The sequence below is a fragment of the Dermochelys coriacea genome, chromosome 6 (genome assembly GCF_009764565.3).
Source record: "Dermochelys coriacea isolate rDerCor1 chromosome 6, rDerCor1.pri.v4, whole genome shotgun sequence".
NCBI classification, from domain to species: domain Eukaryota; kingdom Metazoa; phylum Chordata; order Testudines; family Dermochelyidae; genus Dermochelys; species Dermochelys coriacea.
Window position 1 is genome coordinate 30373865 of NC_050073.1, and position 20074 is coordinate 30393938.

The 20074-nt window shown below is 39.8% G+C and overlaps 1 protein-coding gene across 3 annotated transcripts in view; it reads right to left on the reverse strand.

Annotated features, from left to right (window-relative positions):
- SBF2 (SET binding factor 2) overlaps positions 1-20074 on the reverse strand; it is a 527933-nt gene that overhangs the window by 232991 nt on the left and 274868 nt on the right. For all 3 annotated transcript variants that reach the window (XM_043517429.1, XM_043517428.1, XM_043517427.1), the window contains exon 6: positions 15793-15898. In XM_043517429.1, the coding sequence (XP_043373364.1) occupies positions 15793-15898 (106 nt within the window). The remainder of the gene's footprint in view (positions 1-15792; positions 15899-20074) is intronic.

Below are 20074 nucleotides of genomic sequence, written 5' to 3' on the forward strand. Positions count from 1 at the left end.
GGGAAGAAGCTTATCCAGGTCAAAGATGTGCCTTTAGAAAGGTTTTTTATATGTATTTTCACAGTTCTCAGATATTGATTCCCTAGGATTCTTCTGATGTTTTACAGGAAACAGTTGAAAACAGAGTAAATGGAAATGGAAATATAATATAGAGAGCATTCTGTATGCAAAGAAAAATGTTTTCAAAGTTTGCCAGGTATCAAATACTGAAGAATGCACACAAACAATTGAAGAGTGCTAAGTTACTGCATGTTAGTAAGAGCCCAACTCACGCCAAAAAAAAAAAAAAAAAAAAATCAGAGAAATTGTCTTTCTTCTTTAGTAAGTTACCAAAAGTTCAAAATATGTTTACGGTACCAACAGAGTAGGGTAGAATAACCAAAAAAGTTTTAAAATACTCTAATATCTTATCTACACACAAAAGTAACTATACCAGTATCAAGTGGTACAAATGCTCTAGAGCGGATGCAGTTATAGCAGAATAAAGGTGCTATATACCAGTAGGCGATTCCCACATGGGGAGTTACATTATACCAGCATAAGGCATGTTTATATCAATACAAGTGCACCCTCACAATGGACAGTACTGGCAAAACTATTTTGATAAAAAAAATCTGGGGAAAAAAAATCACCAAAATAGTTACACAGGTGCAAAATCTGCGTGTTGACTAGGCCTAAGACTATTTATTGTAAATCAGTATTAAACTTGCAGTCTTCTGGAGACCTGTAGTCTCTACTCACATTAAGTATACAATATTATTAGGATAGCTGCAGGATAGGAATGGAAAAAGTAGTGAATTACAGTCATGTACGGTAACTGTAAATGAGACCTGAAAAGGTTACAGGAGCCACAAACACCTTGAAAAACCAAAGTACAGATGAAAATTAGATCTGTCTAGATATTCCTAACTCTTGCATTTGTTTGCCACATTTTTATATCTATATCTATATATTTTTGTCAGACATCTTATTATTGTTTAATTAATTATTATTATAATTATTATCAGCAGCATGTCTATTACAGTAGTGCCAACCAGTAGTGGGGCAACCACACATTCTCCATTGTCTCACAGAGTTAGGTCCACAAATCCTCAAAGTGGGATTTTCTTATCAGTGAAAAAGTTCCTAGAGAGGGAAAAAAATAATGCCACTGAGAGAAAAGATTCCTCTGCTCTAAGGAATCACCACAGCATGCAGGACCCATCTGTCATAGGCTGCATCAGATAAAGAGTGAGTATTTATCTTGTAAAACTCAGTAAATGTGCACAGGGATGACCAAGTTGCAGCTTTAGAGATTTCATTGTAAGGGACCTGCTCTTTCTCAGTCCATGACGTTGCCACTGTTTGTACTGAGTGAGTACTTGAGCACACTGTATGATTGATAACCTTTTTCTATATGCCTCACAATTCAGACACCCTTTTTGCGATCAAAAAGGTCATTCTCACAATCAAGTAGTGCAATGAATCTAATTTCATAGGTTCAAGGGCGCCTGCATTAAGCTCAATGTCCAATCCCCATGACAGAGCCCTATATACCTTAAGAGGATGCAATAGCTGAACTGCTCTAATCAAGTGACATGTTCTGATGGTGGGAAACAGATTATTTGCTGGATATACTCAAAACTGATCAGCGTGCAGAAACATTCACTTTCCAGGTATTAGCCTGTAACCTGAAATCAAAATCATCTTCTAAAAATTCCAGAACACGAGACATTTTGGCTACACAATACTACATACCTCTCCCTCTGCAAAAAGCTTTCATTTTAGACCAAGTCCGTGAGTAAGACCTATTTGTCAATTTTATCCTAGGTGCCAACAGAGTTTCAACATGACCCTTTCATTTTTAGAAATTTCCTTTCAAATGTCAAGTTGCTAGATATAACTTGCTTGGCTCTTGGTGAAGAACTAGTCCTTAGGATAACAAATCTGGCTTTGGATTCAGGAAAAATGGTGACTCCACTGATATCTTCACTAGATTGGGAAAACAAAGCCTTCTAGGCCAATAGGAGGCCACTAAGATCACTTTAACTTCCTCCTTCGTGATCTCCTGTATTACCTTAGTGATGATGGACACTGAAGGAAAGGTATAAAGTAACCCCTTTGGCCACTTGAGTGACAGGGCATCTATGCCTAGTGTTTCTGGCTCTCTGCTCTTTGCAAAGTATTGGCAAGCGTTATGGTTTGCTTTGGATACAAAAACATCCAGAATCAGCATTCCAAAATTGTTGATGATCAAAAGGATTCATTGTGAAGACTCCATTGGGCCTGATCAATTTTCCTCTGCTCATCTAGTTAGTCTTTGTATTGCTGGTGCCCTTGATATGCAAGACCCTGATAGACTTAGATTGGCTTCTGCCAACTGCATCAGTGATGTTGCTTCCTTCTGTATATCCTTTGAACTTGTACCTCCCTGATGGTATGCATACACTATTGCTGACATACTGTCCATCGTTATATGGATATTACCATTCAGCAATGCGGGGGGCAAGTTGTTGAAGAGAATATTTAAATGCCCTCACTTCTAGAAAAAATTATGCTTTTCTTTCGCTCAGAGAAAGACCATACCCCTTGAGTCACTGATTTTTTGGAGAATACTCCCCATACTGCCAGACTTCTATCTGTTATGACAGACTTCTGTGTTTCCCCCATGTCCATCCCTCCCTGGAACCTCTCCGGAATTTTGTGAACACTTGAGGTGCAGATGACAGTCTCAAAAGCAGCGCTTTATATTGCAAATTATCAGATCCAGAAATAAATTGCAGAAATCTCCTGTGAGCCTGGGGAATTGGCAGATGAAAGTAGGCCTCCTTCAAGTCCAATGATGTAAAGTAATCCCCCTTGTTGATGGCTACTGCTGTGGACTTCAAGGTCTCCATCTTGAACAAGATCCTCCTTATGAACTTGTTCAAGTGTTTTACGTCCAACTCTGCTTTGTCCTCCTTGGATCTCCTGGGTACCAGAAACAAGACTGAGTAGTGGCTGGAAAACATCTCCACCTCAAGAACTCTGTCTATCACACTGATTGTCAAAAGCTGATCTATGGCCTTCTGCAAATTTTGCATCTTTTGGGGATTTGAGAATAGTGGAGAAGGGATGATTCAGAATCTTTGAAAATTCTGAGGGAACCTTGTCAAACTGCATCCAGGACCTATCTATCCAATGTTTAGAGAGATCCTTGATCTTTGAAATTTAATAGCCTCCCGCCAAGGTGTTGCTCATCGCACCTCTCCTGATTCGGGGGGGGAGGGATAGCTCAGTGGTTTGAGGATTGGCCTGCTAAACCCAGGGTTGTGAGCTCAATCCTTGAGGGGGCCATTTAGGGATCTGTGGCAAAAATTGGGGATTGGTCCTGCTTTGAGCAGGGGGTTGGACTAGACCTCCTGAGGTCCCTTTCAACCTGGATATTCTGTGATTCTATGATTGCAGTTAAGGGCTGTTTCTAGTGTTGGAATTTGCATTGCATCCAAGGTCTCTCCCCTCCTTGTTCTATCTGTTTTTGTGATAGTCTTGCATTCTACACTTAGAGTAACCACAAAAAGGATACCCAGGCCTGTAATAAGGGTGGATATTCATTTCCCGGATTTGGAATCAAGAAGGCTTTGTAAGGACTTTTTTGATCTACCTGAAGATTCCATGACCACTTTGTCTGACAGCTCCCTGAATAAACTGAATATTTTGACGTTGATAACGCATGGGCAGCCCTTCATCTCACTGGACTCCTGAGTAAGCCAGGCTGAGCTACAACAACCACATGGCACAGTCTGTGTCTCACTGGATCCTTAGTGAGTCAGTCATAGCTACATAATCGCTGCATGGTACAGCCCTTTTCCCTCAAGAGGCCCCTTTTTAGTGAGCCAGGCAATGCTATTGCAGAGCTGCATGGCACTACCATGTAGTCTCATAGAATCCTAGAGTAGGCAAGGCAGGATTTCCTAAGGACAGACTCATATCTTGTTAAAGTGGGCAGAGTAAGTTAGTCAGAAATAAGTGGTGGGCCAAGAGCGCCCTTCTTCCTGCTTGTTTCTCCATCTGGGCTGCTCTCTCTTGCAGCCTTGCAGGGATGGCTGTTTGGCACATGGTTGACCCACAACATGTAGGGTCCCATTAGCCCAGCAGCTGTGGTATAGCTGATAGGCAGCACGAGCAGGGTTCAGTTAGCCCAAGAGTTGTGACATGGCCGACTGCACTATAAATGGGGTCTGGTTAGCTGAGGCATTTTGGCTGCTTTTCTGTCAACTCCTCTATTCCTCTGATCACCTATGAGGTGCTCCACTAGAGAGACCTGCCCAGACATGTCATTCTGGAAGCTGCTGCATCCAGTGATTTCAGTATCTGAAATTTACAGCAGTCCTGCTGCAGAGCCCCCCACACGGCTAAGTAAAAACCCAGTAATTCTTGAATCCTTTTGGTTGTTTTATATTCTTGTTGCTCTAAGCTGGAGTTCTGGTAAAGTCCTCCAGCAGTTGCTGGAGGGGATTTCGGGATTGGGAACCTCAGTCAGATGAGGAGTCCTATGATCTCATCTGCTAACAGGCAACTTTTTCCCTTGCCCTTGTCAGAGTGGACAGAATACCTGTAGGTGGATACTGCAGCTCCTGCCTGAGGTTCACAAGATGGCAGCCTCTGAGGGGAAGGTGCTTTTTGCGTCAAATTCAGGAGGCCCCAGCCCAAAGAGAGGATTCCTTCCTTGGGGGAGGTTCCCTTCCTTTCCCATCTGTGCACAATTCCTGACTTCCCTGGGGCTAAGGGATCAAGACTGAACTGCCCAACAAGGAAAGGGAGGGGCAACGATGAGATCACTGATGCAGAAGGACTGTAGGTGTACATGCCTGAAACAATCTTACCAGCAGCTCCTTGCTCCATCTGTAGTGGTTTTGTCCGATCTTGCTTATAGTTTTCCTGCATCAAGTAACTCTCCTTGGATGAAATCTCCTCCAGCAGCCAAATAGCTCTCTTCATTTTTCCTGCTGTCCTTCCAGGCACCAACAGCCTGGATGTCAAACTCTCCCTCGATGGTGGGGAACTCCTGTGGAGCTGGCTCTTGGGTTTGAGAAGGGGGCCAAAGCAAATTCTTTCCAACCCAGTCAGATGAGGATACAAGAGTGCACAAGGCATAAACCTCTTCCTCTGCACTCTGTACAGCAGCACACAACCTTGGCCTCCTCTTCTTTGGACCCTTCTCTGCCATCCTCCCAACCTGTTACCTGAGTAGTGTGTGTGTGTTGGGGGGACGGGATCTCCCACTGAGGTAACTCCAGGCAGAAGACAAACTCCAGGCAGGAGACAAACCACTTCTTCTCTCTCACAGTAGGTGCTGCATTCCATCACCCTGCCACTAGCTATAGGAGGGAGAACAAAACTATGGGGGGGGACTTCTAAAGGTGGTAACTAGTCCCTCAGCTTTGATTCAGACCCCTAGAGATACAGACAGGTGATGATCCACACTGAGAATCTGTGGACCTAGCCCCGAGTCTCATGAGGTACTTTGGGATGCCAATTCTGCCCTAGAGCACTTTAAAAGGCAGACCAGTAGGAGCTAAGGAAAGGGACAGCTTCGTGTTGCTTCAAAGGGCATAAGATGGCCACCCTGACATTCCCTGGAATGGACTCTTCCTTGCATGGTAGAAGCAGGCTGTCACCTGAACAGGATGTGATCCCGATGGAAAGCAGGTAAGAAACTCTTTCCTGGAGGAATCATAGAATCATAGAATATCAGGGTTGAAAAGGACCTCAGGAGATCATCTAGTCCAACCCCCTGCTCAAAGCAGGACCAATCCCCAACTAAATCATCCCAGCCAGGGCTTTGTCAAGCCTGACCTTAAAAACTTCCAAGGAAGGAGATTCCACCACCACCCTAGGTAATGCAGTCCAGTTTCACCACCCTCCTAATGAAAAAGTTTTTCCTAATATCCAACCTAAACCTCCCCAACTGCAGAGCCACCTCCTATAGGGAAAAGCTTCCTGATTTTCCTGGAACTTTTAAAACACTATTGTTCAGTTTGAGGGACAGGCAAGGTTTGGCTTAACATACTCCTGGTATCGGTGATAATCTGTCAGTAATACAGACCAAACAATCAGTGCTCTGGTATGATGAGAGAAAAGGGAGTCTTCTAAGGAAAAACTGAGTGTAATGTACTCATTTCTTCCAAATGAAAACATGAATCTCTTTGGTAACGGTCGTAAGATTTCATCCTCTCTAAAAGTGCTTGTAAATAAGCTGTTGCAAAAGATTACACAAATAAACAGGGTAGCAATTCACTGGAGACAGGATGTAAATAAGTAAAAGATGTAAATAAAAAATTAAAATACATAAAAAACCCACACAACAGATGCTGACATTTATGGGCAAAATGCCTGTATTTTGATGGCACCATTTATGTGACAAAGGTCTGTACAATGTGTACTTTAGACTTGTTTAGATATAGAAAAGTGCATGAGAAGCTGTCATTTTCAGTGCTTCCAAGACTGTGAAACGTTCAATAACTAGAGCACCTACTTGTGTTTACTTGATGGTGAACGTGGAAATATAAGAATCTATCAAAGTGCTCTGAAATCAGTGAAATATATAAGCGACTATTTCAGGAACCAAACACAAAAAAGCTTGCCTATCAAAGGTGATATTCTAATAAAGGAGGTGGAGAGTTTCACTCAAGGACCAGATCCTGGGGTTCATTTGAACTGCTTTTAGTGCAGACATAAAAAGCTTACCTTGGTACTCTCTCCAAACCAAGGGTTGCTGTGCATCGGGATGATCCTGCAGCATATGTTAGCCTGACTATGGATGACCGCTCTGACCTATGCTTTTGCTAAGAGGCCAAAATCACAGTGTGGCTGTATAGGAGGCTCTGTGGATCTCTGCATGCCAGAAGATCCCCCTGAGGCTAAGATACGCTGCTCTAGAGCTTGAATCTGCTGGCAGCAAGATGAAAACCTGTTGCATCTCCCCAGAGATTCTGGTTCAGTATATCTGAAGATAACTTTGGGGCAATCTGTTAATGCCAGAAGTTGCCTAATAAAGATTGGTTTAAAAAAGTAAAACTGACATACGATGCAACCAACAATTATATATAAAAGCCTTATGGTAATTTTTGTTGGGATTTCATTCTTCAATGCCTAAAAGTCAATCTGCATTAATAATAATACTTTTTTCAACCTCCTCTTTTTATTAGAATGAATTTCTTTCCATGGACTGAAAAATATTTCTTATAGATTTTAATAGAAGACATCAATTTTGTGTTTTTCACTTTACAAGTAAAAATTGTCCAAGTAAATAAGGGGTATAAATGAGACTCTGCAAACCACTTAAACTCAGGGCTTAATAGAGAGGGGGGTTTTATACAGAGCCCTCTAGACTACTAAATTGCTAGACTGGGGGGAAATTTCAAACAACGTCGTTAGTTTTGAATTTGTCACAAGTCCACTGTGTGTTAACAGCAAGACATTCTTTCACTTAGACTAATACGTTGTCGTGGTTCAGAAAGAATGTTCAACATAGTTATATTGCCTCCTCTAGATACGTACTTATAAATTCAACAAACACTGACATGTCATGATCTATTACATACCCAAAGAAAAACAAAAGGCTTAAATACTGGCTATTTAGTCTGAAAATCCAAGACCAGTCATTCAAGAAAATAGTTCAACTACAGCATTGACCACTTATGCCTTCTTTTTTAAAAAAAAGTTTTTTTTTGGAGATGGCATGTTTTCTGAAGTATTCTGTTTTTTTCTAGGCACTCTGGCTACTTTTTGTTTAATTCAGGGCAAAGATTGTATGACATCACAAATACTATATCAGAGAGCAGCACTTTATAAATTAACCACCACAAGTTACTTCTTTTGCATTTTTTTTAAAAAGCTTTTTCTTTGTTTTTCTTAGCCATAACTTCTAAATAGATTTTTTCTTTTAATATTCTGTTTTCCCTCTCTTTATGGAAGGCATATTTTAAAATGAGATATGGTTAGAAAGAACATTAAGAAAATACTAATCATGGTCACTGCTGAACAGGTTTCTTTACCATAGCCACCAAAAAATACTCATTCATTCAAGAAAGAAGGGAGTGGGGAAAAAATGAAACACATGGTCCTCCAAAAGAAGTAACTTTTGTTTGGCATACTATGTGTCCAATAATTCTGTTCTTTACTGTAGTTTCAACCAATTTGCCTGGTACTGAAGTTAGGATTACTGGCCTGTAACTACCAGGATCGCCTCTGAAGCCTTTTAAAAAAAAATCAGCTTTATTTTAGCTATCTTCTAGTTATCTGGTACAGAGGCTGACTTAACTGATAGGTCACATACCACAGATAGTAGTTCTGCAATTTCATATCTGAGTTCATTCAGCTCTCTCGGGTGAATACAATCTGGTCCTGGTGACTTAATACTGTTTAATCAATTTGTTCCAAAATCTCCTCTACTGACACTTCACTCTGGGACGGTTCCTCAGATTTGTCACCAAAAAAGAATGTCCCTGGTGTGAAAATCTCCCTCACATCCTCTTCAGTGAAGACCAATGCAAATAATTCATTGAGCTTCTCTGTAATGGCCTGGTCTTCCTTGAGAGCTTTTCTAGCACCTTGATCATCCCATGGCCCCAGTGATTTTTTAGCAGACTTCCTACTTCAGATGTACTTGAAAAAAATTGTACTTAAAAAAAGTTTGTCTGTCTTTTTCTAGTTGTTCTTCAAATTCTATTTTGGCCTGCTTAATTATATTTTTACATTTGACATGCCAGAGATGATGTTCCTTTCTATTTTCCTTAGAATTTGACCTCCAATTTTCAAAAGATGTCTTTTTGTCTCTAACTCTATTCTTTTACTCCGTTGTTTAACCATAGTGGCATTTTTTTGTCCTGTTACTGTTTGTTTTTGGGTGTACATTTAGTTTGAGCCTCTATTATGGTGTTTTTAAATTGTTTCTATGCAGCTTGCAGGCATTTCACTCTGGTGACTCTTACTTTTAATTTCCATTTAACTAGCTTCCTCATTTTTATGTAGTTTCCCTTTTTGAAGTTAAATGCTGCTATGGTAGATTTCTTAGGTATTTTTTCTTCCTACAAGGATGTTAAATTTAAATTAAATTATGGTTGTGATTACTGAGCAGTTCAGCTGTATTCACCTCTTGGATCAGATCCTGTGCTCCACTTAGGACTAAATCAAGAATCGCCTCCCCGCTTGTGGGTTCCAGGACTAGCTGCTCTAAGTAGTTGTCATTAATGGTAGCTAGACATTTTATCTCTGCATCCTATCTTGAGGTGACATGTACACAGTCAATATGGGGATAATTGAAATCCCCCCCTTATTTCTGAGTTTTTTGTTTTTGCAGTCTCTCTGATTTCCCTGAGCATTTCACAACCACTATCACCATCCTGGTCACATGGTCAGTAGTATATTCCTACTGCAATACGATTATTCAAGCATGGAATTTCTATCCATAGAGATTCTATGATACAGTTTGATTCATTTAAGATTTTTATTGTACTTGACTCTATGCTTTCTTTCACATATAGTGCCAATCCCCCGCCAGCACGGACCCATTCTGTCATTTCTCTGTCACTATGACTACTATGCTTCTCCTTGGACAGAATAGTCTTTTATCAGATAGCCATTAAGGCCCACATTTAGTAAAGCATTTTGGAATGTGCAAAAGTGCCTGATCCAAGGACCGCTAAAGTCAACAGAAACTCTCCTGCTGACTTCATTGGCTTTTGGAATCAGACTCTAAAAGCTGAGTTGAATAGGGATGGGTTTAAGTATGTCCCTAAGTACTTTATTGAAAACTTAAATTGTGTACCAATGTATTATTTTTATTGTAATGAAAATGAGATTCTCTCAAATATTCTTTCTCCAACCTGCAGAAACAGAGAATGACCAATCTATAGCCCAAACTCAGCTGTCAACGGGGTTGTGCTGATGTAACAGAGTGGAATCTGGTCCTATATTTTTAAAAATAAAAATCTTATTATAAGAATGACAAGAAAACTGACAGTGTTTGGCACCAGTGTTTTAGGTTGGTTATTACTTACATTACTTTGGACGTATACAGTGCTTTTTTGTGTATAGTTATCCAAGTGCTTAACTAGGTTGTGTAAGTATCTACATTTTAGAAATGAGAAAAATAAGTCACAAAGAGGGAAAGTGAGATTAAGCAACTTCCTCAGGTTCATGCAGCAAGTTAATAGCATAGCCGATGTCTCTTGACTCACAGTTTATCAAGTGCGTTCAGTCTTTGGAAATCACGTTAAACATTAGTGTATTCTTAAGATGAAACTACATGAAGAAAACCCAGTTGCACTCCTACCATGCTAAATGCAAAGGGTCCAGAGTTTGTGTTCATGCACAAAAAAAAGAGTTATCTTTTCTGTAACTGGTGTTCTTTGAGATGCGTTGCTCACGTCCATTACATATTAGGTGTGTGTACTTGCCACATGCACCGATGCTGGAAGTTTTTCCCTCAGTAGTATCCATAGAGGACCGGCTCTGGAGCAGTGTACCCATGCCATGGTATAAGGGGTGCTGCCGGCTACCCCCAGTCTCGGTTCCTTCTTGCCGGAGACTCCGACAGTCGGGGAGGAGGGCTGGTCATGGAATGACATGAGAAACATCTCGAAGAACACCAGTTACAGAAAAGGTAACCGTCTTTTCTTCTTTGAACGCTTGCTCATCTCCATTCCGTATTAGGTGAGTCCTCGTCAGCACCTTTGGAAGTGGGTAGGCGTTCATGGATGTGTAACTTGTAACACAGCTTTGCCAAATCCAGCATGGTCTCTGGCCTGCTGATTGATGGTGTAATGAGCAGTGAACGTGTGATCTGAAGACCACATCGCAGCTCTGCAAATGTCCTGGATAGGAATGTGCAACAGGAAGGCTGCCGAGGACACCTGAGCTATGGTCGAGAGGGCCCTCACGATCGGCAGTGGTGGAACCTGTGTCAGCTTGTCCACTTGGCCAGGTAAGTCGCTCTAGTGGAAGACTTCCTACTTCCCAGGATAACCTGTCGGACCTCATCAGAGGAGGCCCGCTCCTCCTGGTTCAGCCATGCAGCATCCATGCCAAGAGGTGGCGGGGGGGTGAGGTTGGGATGTAGGATATGGCTGTGGTCCTGAGACAGCAAGTCCATTGGATCGGGCAGGGGTCAGGGAGGGCCTATTGCCAGGTTCATCAACATGCCGAACCAGGGCTGGTGCGGCCACACAGGGGCGATCACGATAACTTGTGCCTTGGCTCTCTTGATCTTTGCCAGGACCTTGCTGATGAGCAGAATCTGCGGAAACAGAGCCATTCCAAGACTCTCCACCCTTAGTGAGGCACTTCTCTGCTCATCACCTCTTCCTCCTTCATAAATGGCTGCATGCAACTTAGGCAACAGGGCAGATATGAGAAATATTTAGTACTTCAAGAAATCTGTCATTTTGGACAACTGAAATGATTTGGGCTCAAATAATATAGTAGTCTTTAAAATTATGATTTTAATTAATTGTTTTAAAGTTTCTTGCCTCCAATTTTGGGATCTTCACAGTTTCTAGAATCAAACAGCTTCAAGATATGGGGGCAGGTCCAGGGATTAGAAAGGAGTAAAGAGGATTCTTTTTTAAAATAAATTATGTCATAGATTGGAAAAATGAAACACAGGCCAGCCTACCCCCCTACCTTCAGTGAGCATTGCCCCACATTAGGCACCATTCTCCTACACCCCTACCAACTCCTGCTCCCTATTTAATTCTCTACTTTCCCCAGCCCTGGTTGTCAGATTCAGCAGTGTCTTTTGTTCTGTGTCTGGACCCAGGGGATTCAAAGTGAACTGTACTGGTATGTTTCATTTTGCTTTGCACCCAACTCCTTTCCCAGGTCTGTAACAAAGCAATACTGAAAGTAATTTTTAAGTCTGTTGAGTGCACTCACAAAACAAAGGATTCTGGTGAAGCAGCACTGAAAGGAGTAATATAGGCAAGAGAGAAGTGGAACTGGGGAAGAGTCAAATGGGGCAAGTGGAATGAGAATGCAGAAATGTGACTATCCAAGAGGGACTGGGAAGAGGAAATTCCTTTGCCCCTTTTTTTTTTTTAATATTGGGGGAAAATACTTATTTTTCAGAAAAACGGGATAAGATATCAGAGCACTGCTGCCCAGTACCTCCCCCAACTCTGCCAGCAGTGTGAATGCTGAATGCCATCAGTCTGCTTCTCTCCCTTAGTACTTTTGTCACCAGTTCTGCCTGAAACATGCTGAAAGTGCAGAGAAAAAGCACTGATCAGAGAAGAAGTGCCTTGTTCTGCTTTACAAATACTAGTTTTCCTCTGACGGTGCTCAGATCCCTACTCTAATCCTGTCTTCCAGTGTGGGGAAGGCTGATGATCAGAGAGAATGAAAGAGACAAATGTGTCAGTGCTGAGTAGCCATACTGCTAGCAGAAGAGGGAAAGGTAGGCAGGATTGGAGGATGAGGGAATGAAGGAGGGAGAAGACAAAACTAAGTGAGAAGCGAAGCAAGTATTCACTGTTTCCAGTAAGAAAAGGAGTACTTGTGGCACCTTAGAGACTAAAATTTATTAGAGCATAAGCTTTCGTGAGCTACATCTCACTTCATCGGAGGCATTTGAAATGTATATTCTTTTTTATCACAAATATTTGCACTAAAATGATAAGCAAAAGAAACAGTAGTTCTCAATTCACTTCATACAAGTACTATAGTGCAATCTCTTTGTCATGAAAGTGTAACTTACAAATGTAGATTTTTTTTATTACATATCTGCACTCAAAAACAAAACAATGTAAAACTTCAGAGCCTACAAGTCCACTCAGTCCTACTTCTTGTTCAGCCAATCGCTAAGAAAAACATGTTTGTTTACATTTACAGGAGATAATGCTGCCCTCTTCTTATTAACAACGTCATCAGAAAGTGAGAACAGGCATTTGGCATGGCAATTTTGTAGCTGGCATTGTAATGTATTTATGTGCCAAATATGGTAAACATTCATATGCCTCTTCATGCTTCGGCCACCATTCCAGGGGACATGCTTCCATGCTGATGATGCTCATTAAAAAAAAATACATTAATTAAATTTGTGATTGAACTCCTTGGGGGAGAACTGGGTATGTTCCCTTCTCTGTTTTATTCACATTCAGCCCATATATTCCATGTTATAGCAATCTCGGATCATGTTGTTTGTTTTAAGAATACTTTCACTGCAGATTTGACAAAACGCAAAGAAGGTACCTATGTGAGATTTCTAAAGACAGCTATGGCACTCGACCCAAGGCTTAAGAATCTGAAGTGCCTTCCAAAATCTGACAGGGACGGGGCGTGGAGCATGCTTTCAGAAATCTTAAAAGAGCAACACTCAGAAACTACAGTGGAAACTACAGAAACTGAACCACCAAAAAAGAAAATCAACTTTCTGCTGGTAGCATCTGACTCAGAGGATGAAAATGAACATGTGTTGGTCCACACTACTTTGGATTGTTATTGAGCAGAACCCATCATCAGCAAGTATGCACGTCTCCTGAAATGGTTGTTGAAGCATGAAGGGACATATGAATCTTTAGCGCATCTGGCATGTAAATATCTTGCAACATCAGCTACAATAGTGCCATGAGAATGCCTGTTCTCACTTTCAGGTGACATTGTAAACAAGAAGTGGGCAGCATTATCTCAATGGGTAAACAAACATGTTTGTCTGAGCGATTGGGTGAACAAGAAGTAGGACTGAGTGGACTTGTAGGTGCTGAAGTTTTACATTGTTTTATTTTTTAATGCAATTATTTTTTGTACATAATTCTACATTTGTAAATTCTACTTTCATGATAAACAAATTGCACTATGATACTTGTATTAGGTGAATTGAAAAATACTATTTATTTTGGTTTTTTTACAGTGCAAATACTTGTAATATAAATATAAATATAAAGTGAGCACTGTACACTTTGTATTTTGTTTTGTAATTGAAATCAATATATTTAAAAACATAGAAAACATCCAAAATATTTTAAAAAATGGTATTCTATTATTGTTTAACATTGCAATTAATTTTTTGAATCATATGATTAATTGCAATTAATTTTTTTAATCACTTGACAGCCCTAGAAATAACCAAACACCACAATGGAGACTGGACTACTTGAACAATATTACTTGTCCCCAGGGTGGGAGAGGAAGAGATACTGTATAGCTTTGCATAGAGGCACAGGACTAGAACAGGCCACTCTATGAGCACTGTTACCAGCTGCACAAAACTCTTCATACAAGCTTAAGTATGTACTCAAAGAGAGGATTAGATTTCAGTTTAGAAAAATAGTGGCACTGAAGGATAAGCTAAGTAAAAACGTTCCCTCTTCCTGAACTAACCCTTTCTCTGCCTTTAACTCTTCATCAGACTGCATAAGAATGGAGCATGAAGGAGAGAATTTATGTAAATGTTTCATCTTTTCCAGTGCTCTTTTATCATTCACAGTCATAGACAGACATAGCTATCGTATTAACATCTGGGTTTTATTAGAAGTAATCAAGAAGTGAAAGTTAATGTTAGTATAAACAGATTATTACTGTAAAAATGGCATCAGAAATATGGATCTTTCCTTTGGCCATAAAAAGAAGATAATAGTTCTTACGATGAGAGACACAACCCACATTTGAATGGACAAGTTTACCTCATTTTAGAAAAAGTAATATGCCACATGATCTCAGAAATATAGAAAAAATGTGCATCTTCACATGATGTAAAGCAGGGTTACTAGTTAACACTTTTTGTGCAGGTTGATTTCCCTTAAAGCTCTCGCTTTGACTATCCCTACACATATTTTTTCTTTTCAGTGGTATATCCCAAAGGGGACAAGTGTCTCAGGCTGATTTACCCAAGTTCACCAGCTTTTCTTCCCCCCCCTCAGTAAAAATCTTTCTATTTGTATCTATTTTCATTTTCATTCATGTATGTTGTTGCCTCACTCCCCACATATTTCCCTAGGCCCTTTTATTGTTGAACACATGCCCAGAGGCTCAGAAATTTAGGGAGCAGATTTACTGATTCCTTCCAGCTCCCAAATCCACACCAAATTTAGGTAGGAGTTTTACAGTTCATATTTCAGTAACAAAGGCAGGGGAAGCAAAATGGTCAGAGCAAGGAGTGGCCTACTGGGTCAAGTGGGATTATAGTTAAAGATGCAATGGTCTTTGTCATTCAGTTTGGAACCAAAGTAAAGAGAATGGGCCAGTGGTTGGTTCTTTGTGATTACTACTGTAACAAGTTAGAGAGATATCAGCAGCAAGTACTATGGAGTCCTCTAAACTTTTTGATGGGAGTGCGATGTGTCATTTTAAGTTATGCTAGTTTCAAAATTATCCTCCTTGGATATGTAGAGGGCTGCTATGGTGGCCAGGGAGAAAATTCTTTATATGATGCAGGTGTAATGAAACACAGCCAGGTTTAGCTCCATCTATAATAGGTTTTCCTAATGCCAGAGAAAAATTCCAAGAATGGAAGATTATATAAAGTCAGATTAGGGTGACCAGATGTCTCAATTTTTAGGGACAGTCCTGATATTTGGGGCTTTGTCTTATATAGGTGCCTATTATGCCCACCCCCCGGGACTTTGATTTTTCACACTTGCTATCTGGTCACCCTAAATCAGATATAAACACAACAAAAGCATTCATAGCTATTATTTCATTCAAACAAATAATCACTATCATAGCATTAATGAAACCTTTTTTGATCCCTGACCTAACATGACTAAATTAAATGAGAATATATCATTCTACAACATTTTGTGAAATACCATAAGAAACTAAGAACAGACTTACCCAATTGCTGAAAAAGAAGAGCCACACTGGTACTGGTAACAGGAAGGCTATCATGTAAAGGGGTTTGTATCAGTTGTCTGTCTCCTGCTCCCAACGAAAACAATTTCTGTAGATAGAGATATTTCAATATATACCTTAATCTCTTTTGTACATATTTTTACATATTTACTATATATATATTTAATCTTTTATTCAGACCAAGCACACAGTATAAAATGTTATATTGTTATTTACATATTTCAATCTCAGAGACATTTTTATTTCTATTACATACTGAAGTTTAAATCATGTTCAAAATCAATGTCCTCTGCACAGGTTAGCAGTGACTTTAATGGGACTGCAGTTATGTCAGAAGCATCTCCAGAAGAAGTGCCACTCAACAATATTAGCATCTGACCAGCATTAATCTCTTCATTCAAGGATGATGATGATGAACAATTATAACTAACTGTATTCCCTGGATGTAATTCTTTCAGCTTTATTTAAACTAAAAAAAATCCTTATATTTTTCATGTTAATACACTTTTCATTTTATTAAAAAATAGTTTTGGTATATCATTTAACTAAAAGATGTCTGGAAAAGATGGAGAAGTAAAATAAGGACAATGGAATGACAGTTTGAATGTGACAACATCCTCCCTTAAGAAAGATCTGAATTGAATTGTTCAAATAGTTATCAGTTGGTTTCCATGAAAATATGCAACATCATGAAAAACATTAAAGAACTGAAAAGAACAAAGTAAAAATGGTTTAAAAAGCAGTAACAACAGAATAAGATGTTTGTTAATAACAAAGAAGTGAAATAACTTTGAGACTGGGATTAACAGTTCATTGAGTTTGTGGAAATTATAAAATTAGGAAGGCTATAATAGCAGACTATTTTATCATCATCTGTTACAGAAACTGTTTAAGGTATGCTACCAAATATTTTATTTATGAGCGTGTTTTAAAACTGATTAATTTTCTTCAGTAGTTTAAATGAGAAAAAAAAACAGAAAAAGATGACCTTGCTAATCTTAATGACGCTAATAATCACAGAGAGTAATTCTTCTTCTTTCATATCATTTCATACTGTCCAGCTTCTCTGCATTTTTGATACAACCACTGTGCAACAAAAACTGGTGCCACAATAAGGCATAGCTTATGCCCAACATCCTTTCTACAGAAAAATTCACAGTCATGAATATCATTCAAAATTCAACTGATACAGCAATGCTTACACCTGAACTTCTGAAATGTTTGCTTTAGTCAGAAGTCATAATAATAGACAATATCAAGCTGTTTATATCAGACCCCAAATAAAATACATCTGAAATACATTATCTGCTGTTCTGTTAATATTTGTAACAATTATTCTGTTGGTGTGCAAAGTAATGTATTGCTGGAATTCTACGTATTTTCCTGTCTACAATATTTAAAGCATAGAAAAATAAATATGGCAAAGTGGAGTAAAGACATAATTCTGTCCTCAAAAGCTTAGCACAGCTTTCACTTACTGGTAGCTTTCGTTTTCCTAACTAAAGACAGACTGCATTCATAACATACCATTTCAAAGGTTCATATCATCAGCTCTGATACAAAATTCATATTATGTTAACCTAGTTGGTTTTTTAATTTACATCTGTGGTGCAGTGCTACTTTATTAAATCTAATAACACAAGAGTCAAAATCTTATGTACAGCTAAGTCCACCTTTCTAGAGACTTCAATAGTCCTATAATAAAAATTTAGTGAAAAGAAAAGGAGTACTTGTGGCACCTTAGAGACTAACAAAATTTAGTGAGACTCTCTAGATAGGGGAAAGATATTTGATTTTTTTCAAAGCAAACTGGAGGAGAATCTATCATATACACCTGAATTTCTCCTTTTTGACATCAAGAATCATAACATTCAAAAACCAGTAGAATACTTCAATTGCCCCCATCACTCAACAACAGACCTAAAAGTGGCAATTCTTCAACAAAAACACCTTCAAAAACAGACTAATGTGAAACTGCAGAACTGGAATTAATCTGCAAACTGGACACCATCAGATTAGGCCTGGATAAAGACTGGAAGTGGTTGGGTCATTACAAAACCTAAACCTAATTTCCCCAATACTAATTTCCCCCTACTGTTACTCACACCTTCTTGTCAACTGTCAGAAATGGGCCACTCTCATTACCACTTCAGAAGTTATTTTTCCTCCCTTGGTATCCTGCTGTTAATTAAATTGTCTCATTAGACTGACCTCACACTTGGTAAGGCAGCTCACATCTTTTCATGTATTTATACCTGCTTCTGTATTATCCACTCCATGCATCTGATGAAGTGGGTTCTAGCCCACGAAAGCTTATGCCCAAATAAATGTGTTAGTCTCTAAGGTGCCACAAGAACTCCTCATTGTTTTTGTTCTTCGAAGTGCTGTTCACATGTGTATTCCACTCAGGTGTGTGTGCGCACTCCTATGACCTGGAGCCAGAGGATTTCTATAGCAGTACCTGTCAGGCTGTCACATGTGCTGCACACTTCCTCGTAGCCTCTTATAAGGTTATTTTAGGCCTGCACCACCTTAGCCTTCCACAGTTCTTTTGTACCAGAATATATGGCTCAAGATGCCAATGCAAAGGGGACAGAAAGGGAGTCAAGGAATACATGTATAAACTACATCTTGAAGAACAACAGTTACAGAATAGGTAAGTAACCATTTGTTCTTCTTCGAGTGGTTCACATCTGTACTTCACTCAGTTCCCAAGCAGTTCAGGTAGGTGAGGCATGAAGTCTATTTGAATAGCAAGATTGTTTTTCCAAAGTCTGCATCAGATCTGGAAGCAGTTGTGATAGCATGATGCTGAGTAAAGGCCTACGCAACAGCATTTATGTCCAGAATAGAAATGTCTTTTAAGATAGCCATAGAGATAGCTTGTGCTCTTGTGGTATAAGCAAGGAGTCTTTCCAGTGTGGGAAAGGTCTGCTGCCCTGTAGGCTATTGTAATACATGCTGTAATCTATCTAGAGATAGTCTCTGCTGAAACTGCCTGATCTTTCATTCTATCATAATAAGAAACAAATGGGCAAGGAGAGATGCTTGAAATGGCTTCATTCTATCTAAACAGAATGCCAGTGCTCTTCACACATCTAATGTATGAAGACACTGTTCATCCTTGCTGGAGTGTGGCTTCTGAAATGACACAGATAAGTATATCATTTGTTCTAGATGAAAATCATAATACAACTTTGGTCAAAAACTTTGGATGTGATCTTACAGTCACCTTACATTCAAAGAACTCTGTAAATGGAGGGCCTGCCATCCAGTACTGAAATTTTCCCACTTTTCTGGCTCACATTGTTGCAATGAAAAAAGCTATTTTCTGAAGAAGTTGAGCTAGAGAGCAATTAGCTAGAGGCTCAAATGGCGGGCCCATAAGAGCGGCCAGCACTGTATTTAAGTCCCACATAGTAACTGCATTCTTTATAGGGGGTTAGAAAGGAATAATACCTTTGAGAAATCTGCCCAACATTGGATTAGAGAATACTGACTGTAAGTGAGCAGCCACTGGTGTGGTGCAAAAGTATCACAGGTTCATCACCTCTCGACAGAGTTGGTTGGGCCACGTTCTCCCTTGCCTGTTCACATAATGTATCACAAACATACTGCCTGTGAGAATCTGAACTGAAAGGCCTCTGATGTGGGAAAAGAATAACCAATGACATTGAAAATTGCTTTGAGCTCATGCATGTTGATATACAGAGACACCTCTTGCTCAGTCCATACCTCCTGGGCTCACAAAGACCCTAAATGTGCCCCTCCCAACCTGATTTCAAAGCATCTATAACTATGGTCATTATTGGAGGTGGATGAGCAAAGGGGAACATCTCTGCATACATTGTTCTGATCCATCCACCAATCCAGGGGAACTCAGTACCCCTGGGGGAACTCTGGCCAATCTGTTCAATGGGTGGAAATTTGGTCAGTAGATAGACTTTACCCTACTTGAAGAGTGTGCAGGCATAGCTTTGCATACAGGAGTAGCCCAAGAGTCTCAAACATATCTCAATCATAGTTGTGGGGTGGGATTTGAGGGACAAGCAGATTTGGCAAATTAATTGAAATCTCTGCAGTGAGAAAGGCCATCAATTTTCTTGAATTGAGTAGGGCCCCAATGAACATGATTCATGTGTTGGAAGTACCATGGATTCTTCTCTGTTAATCCTGAGGCTGACACAATCAAAAATACGTATGACATGGACACGACGGAAAACTTGGCTTTCAGATCTGCCTGAACTAACCATTCGTCCAGGTA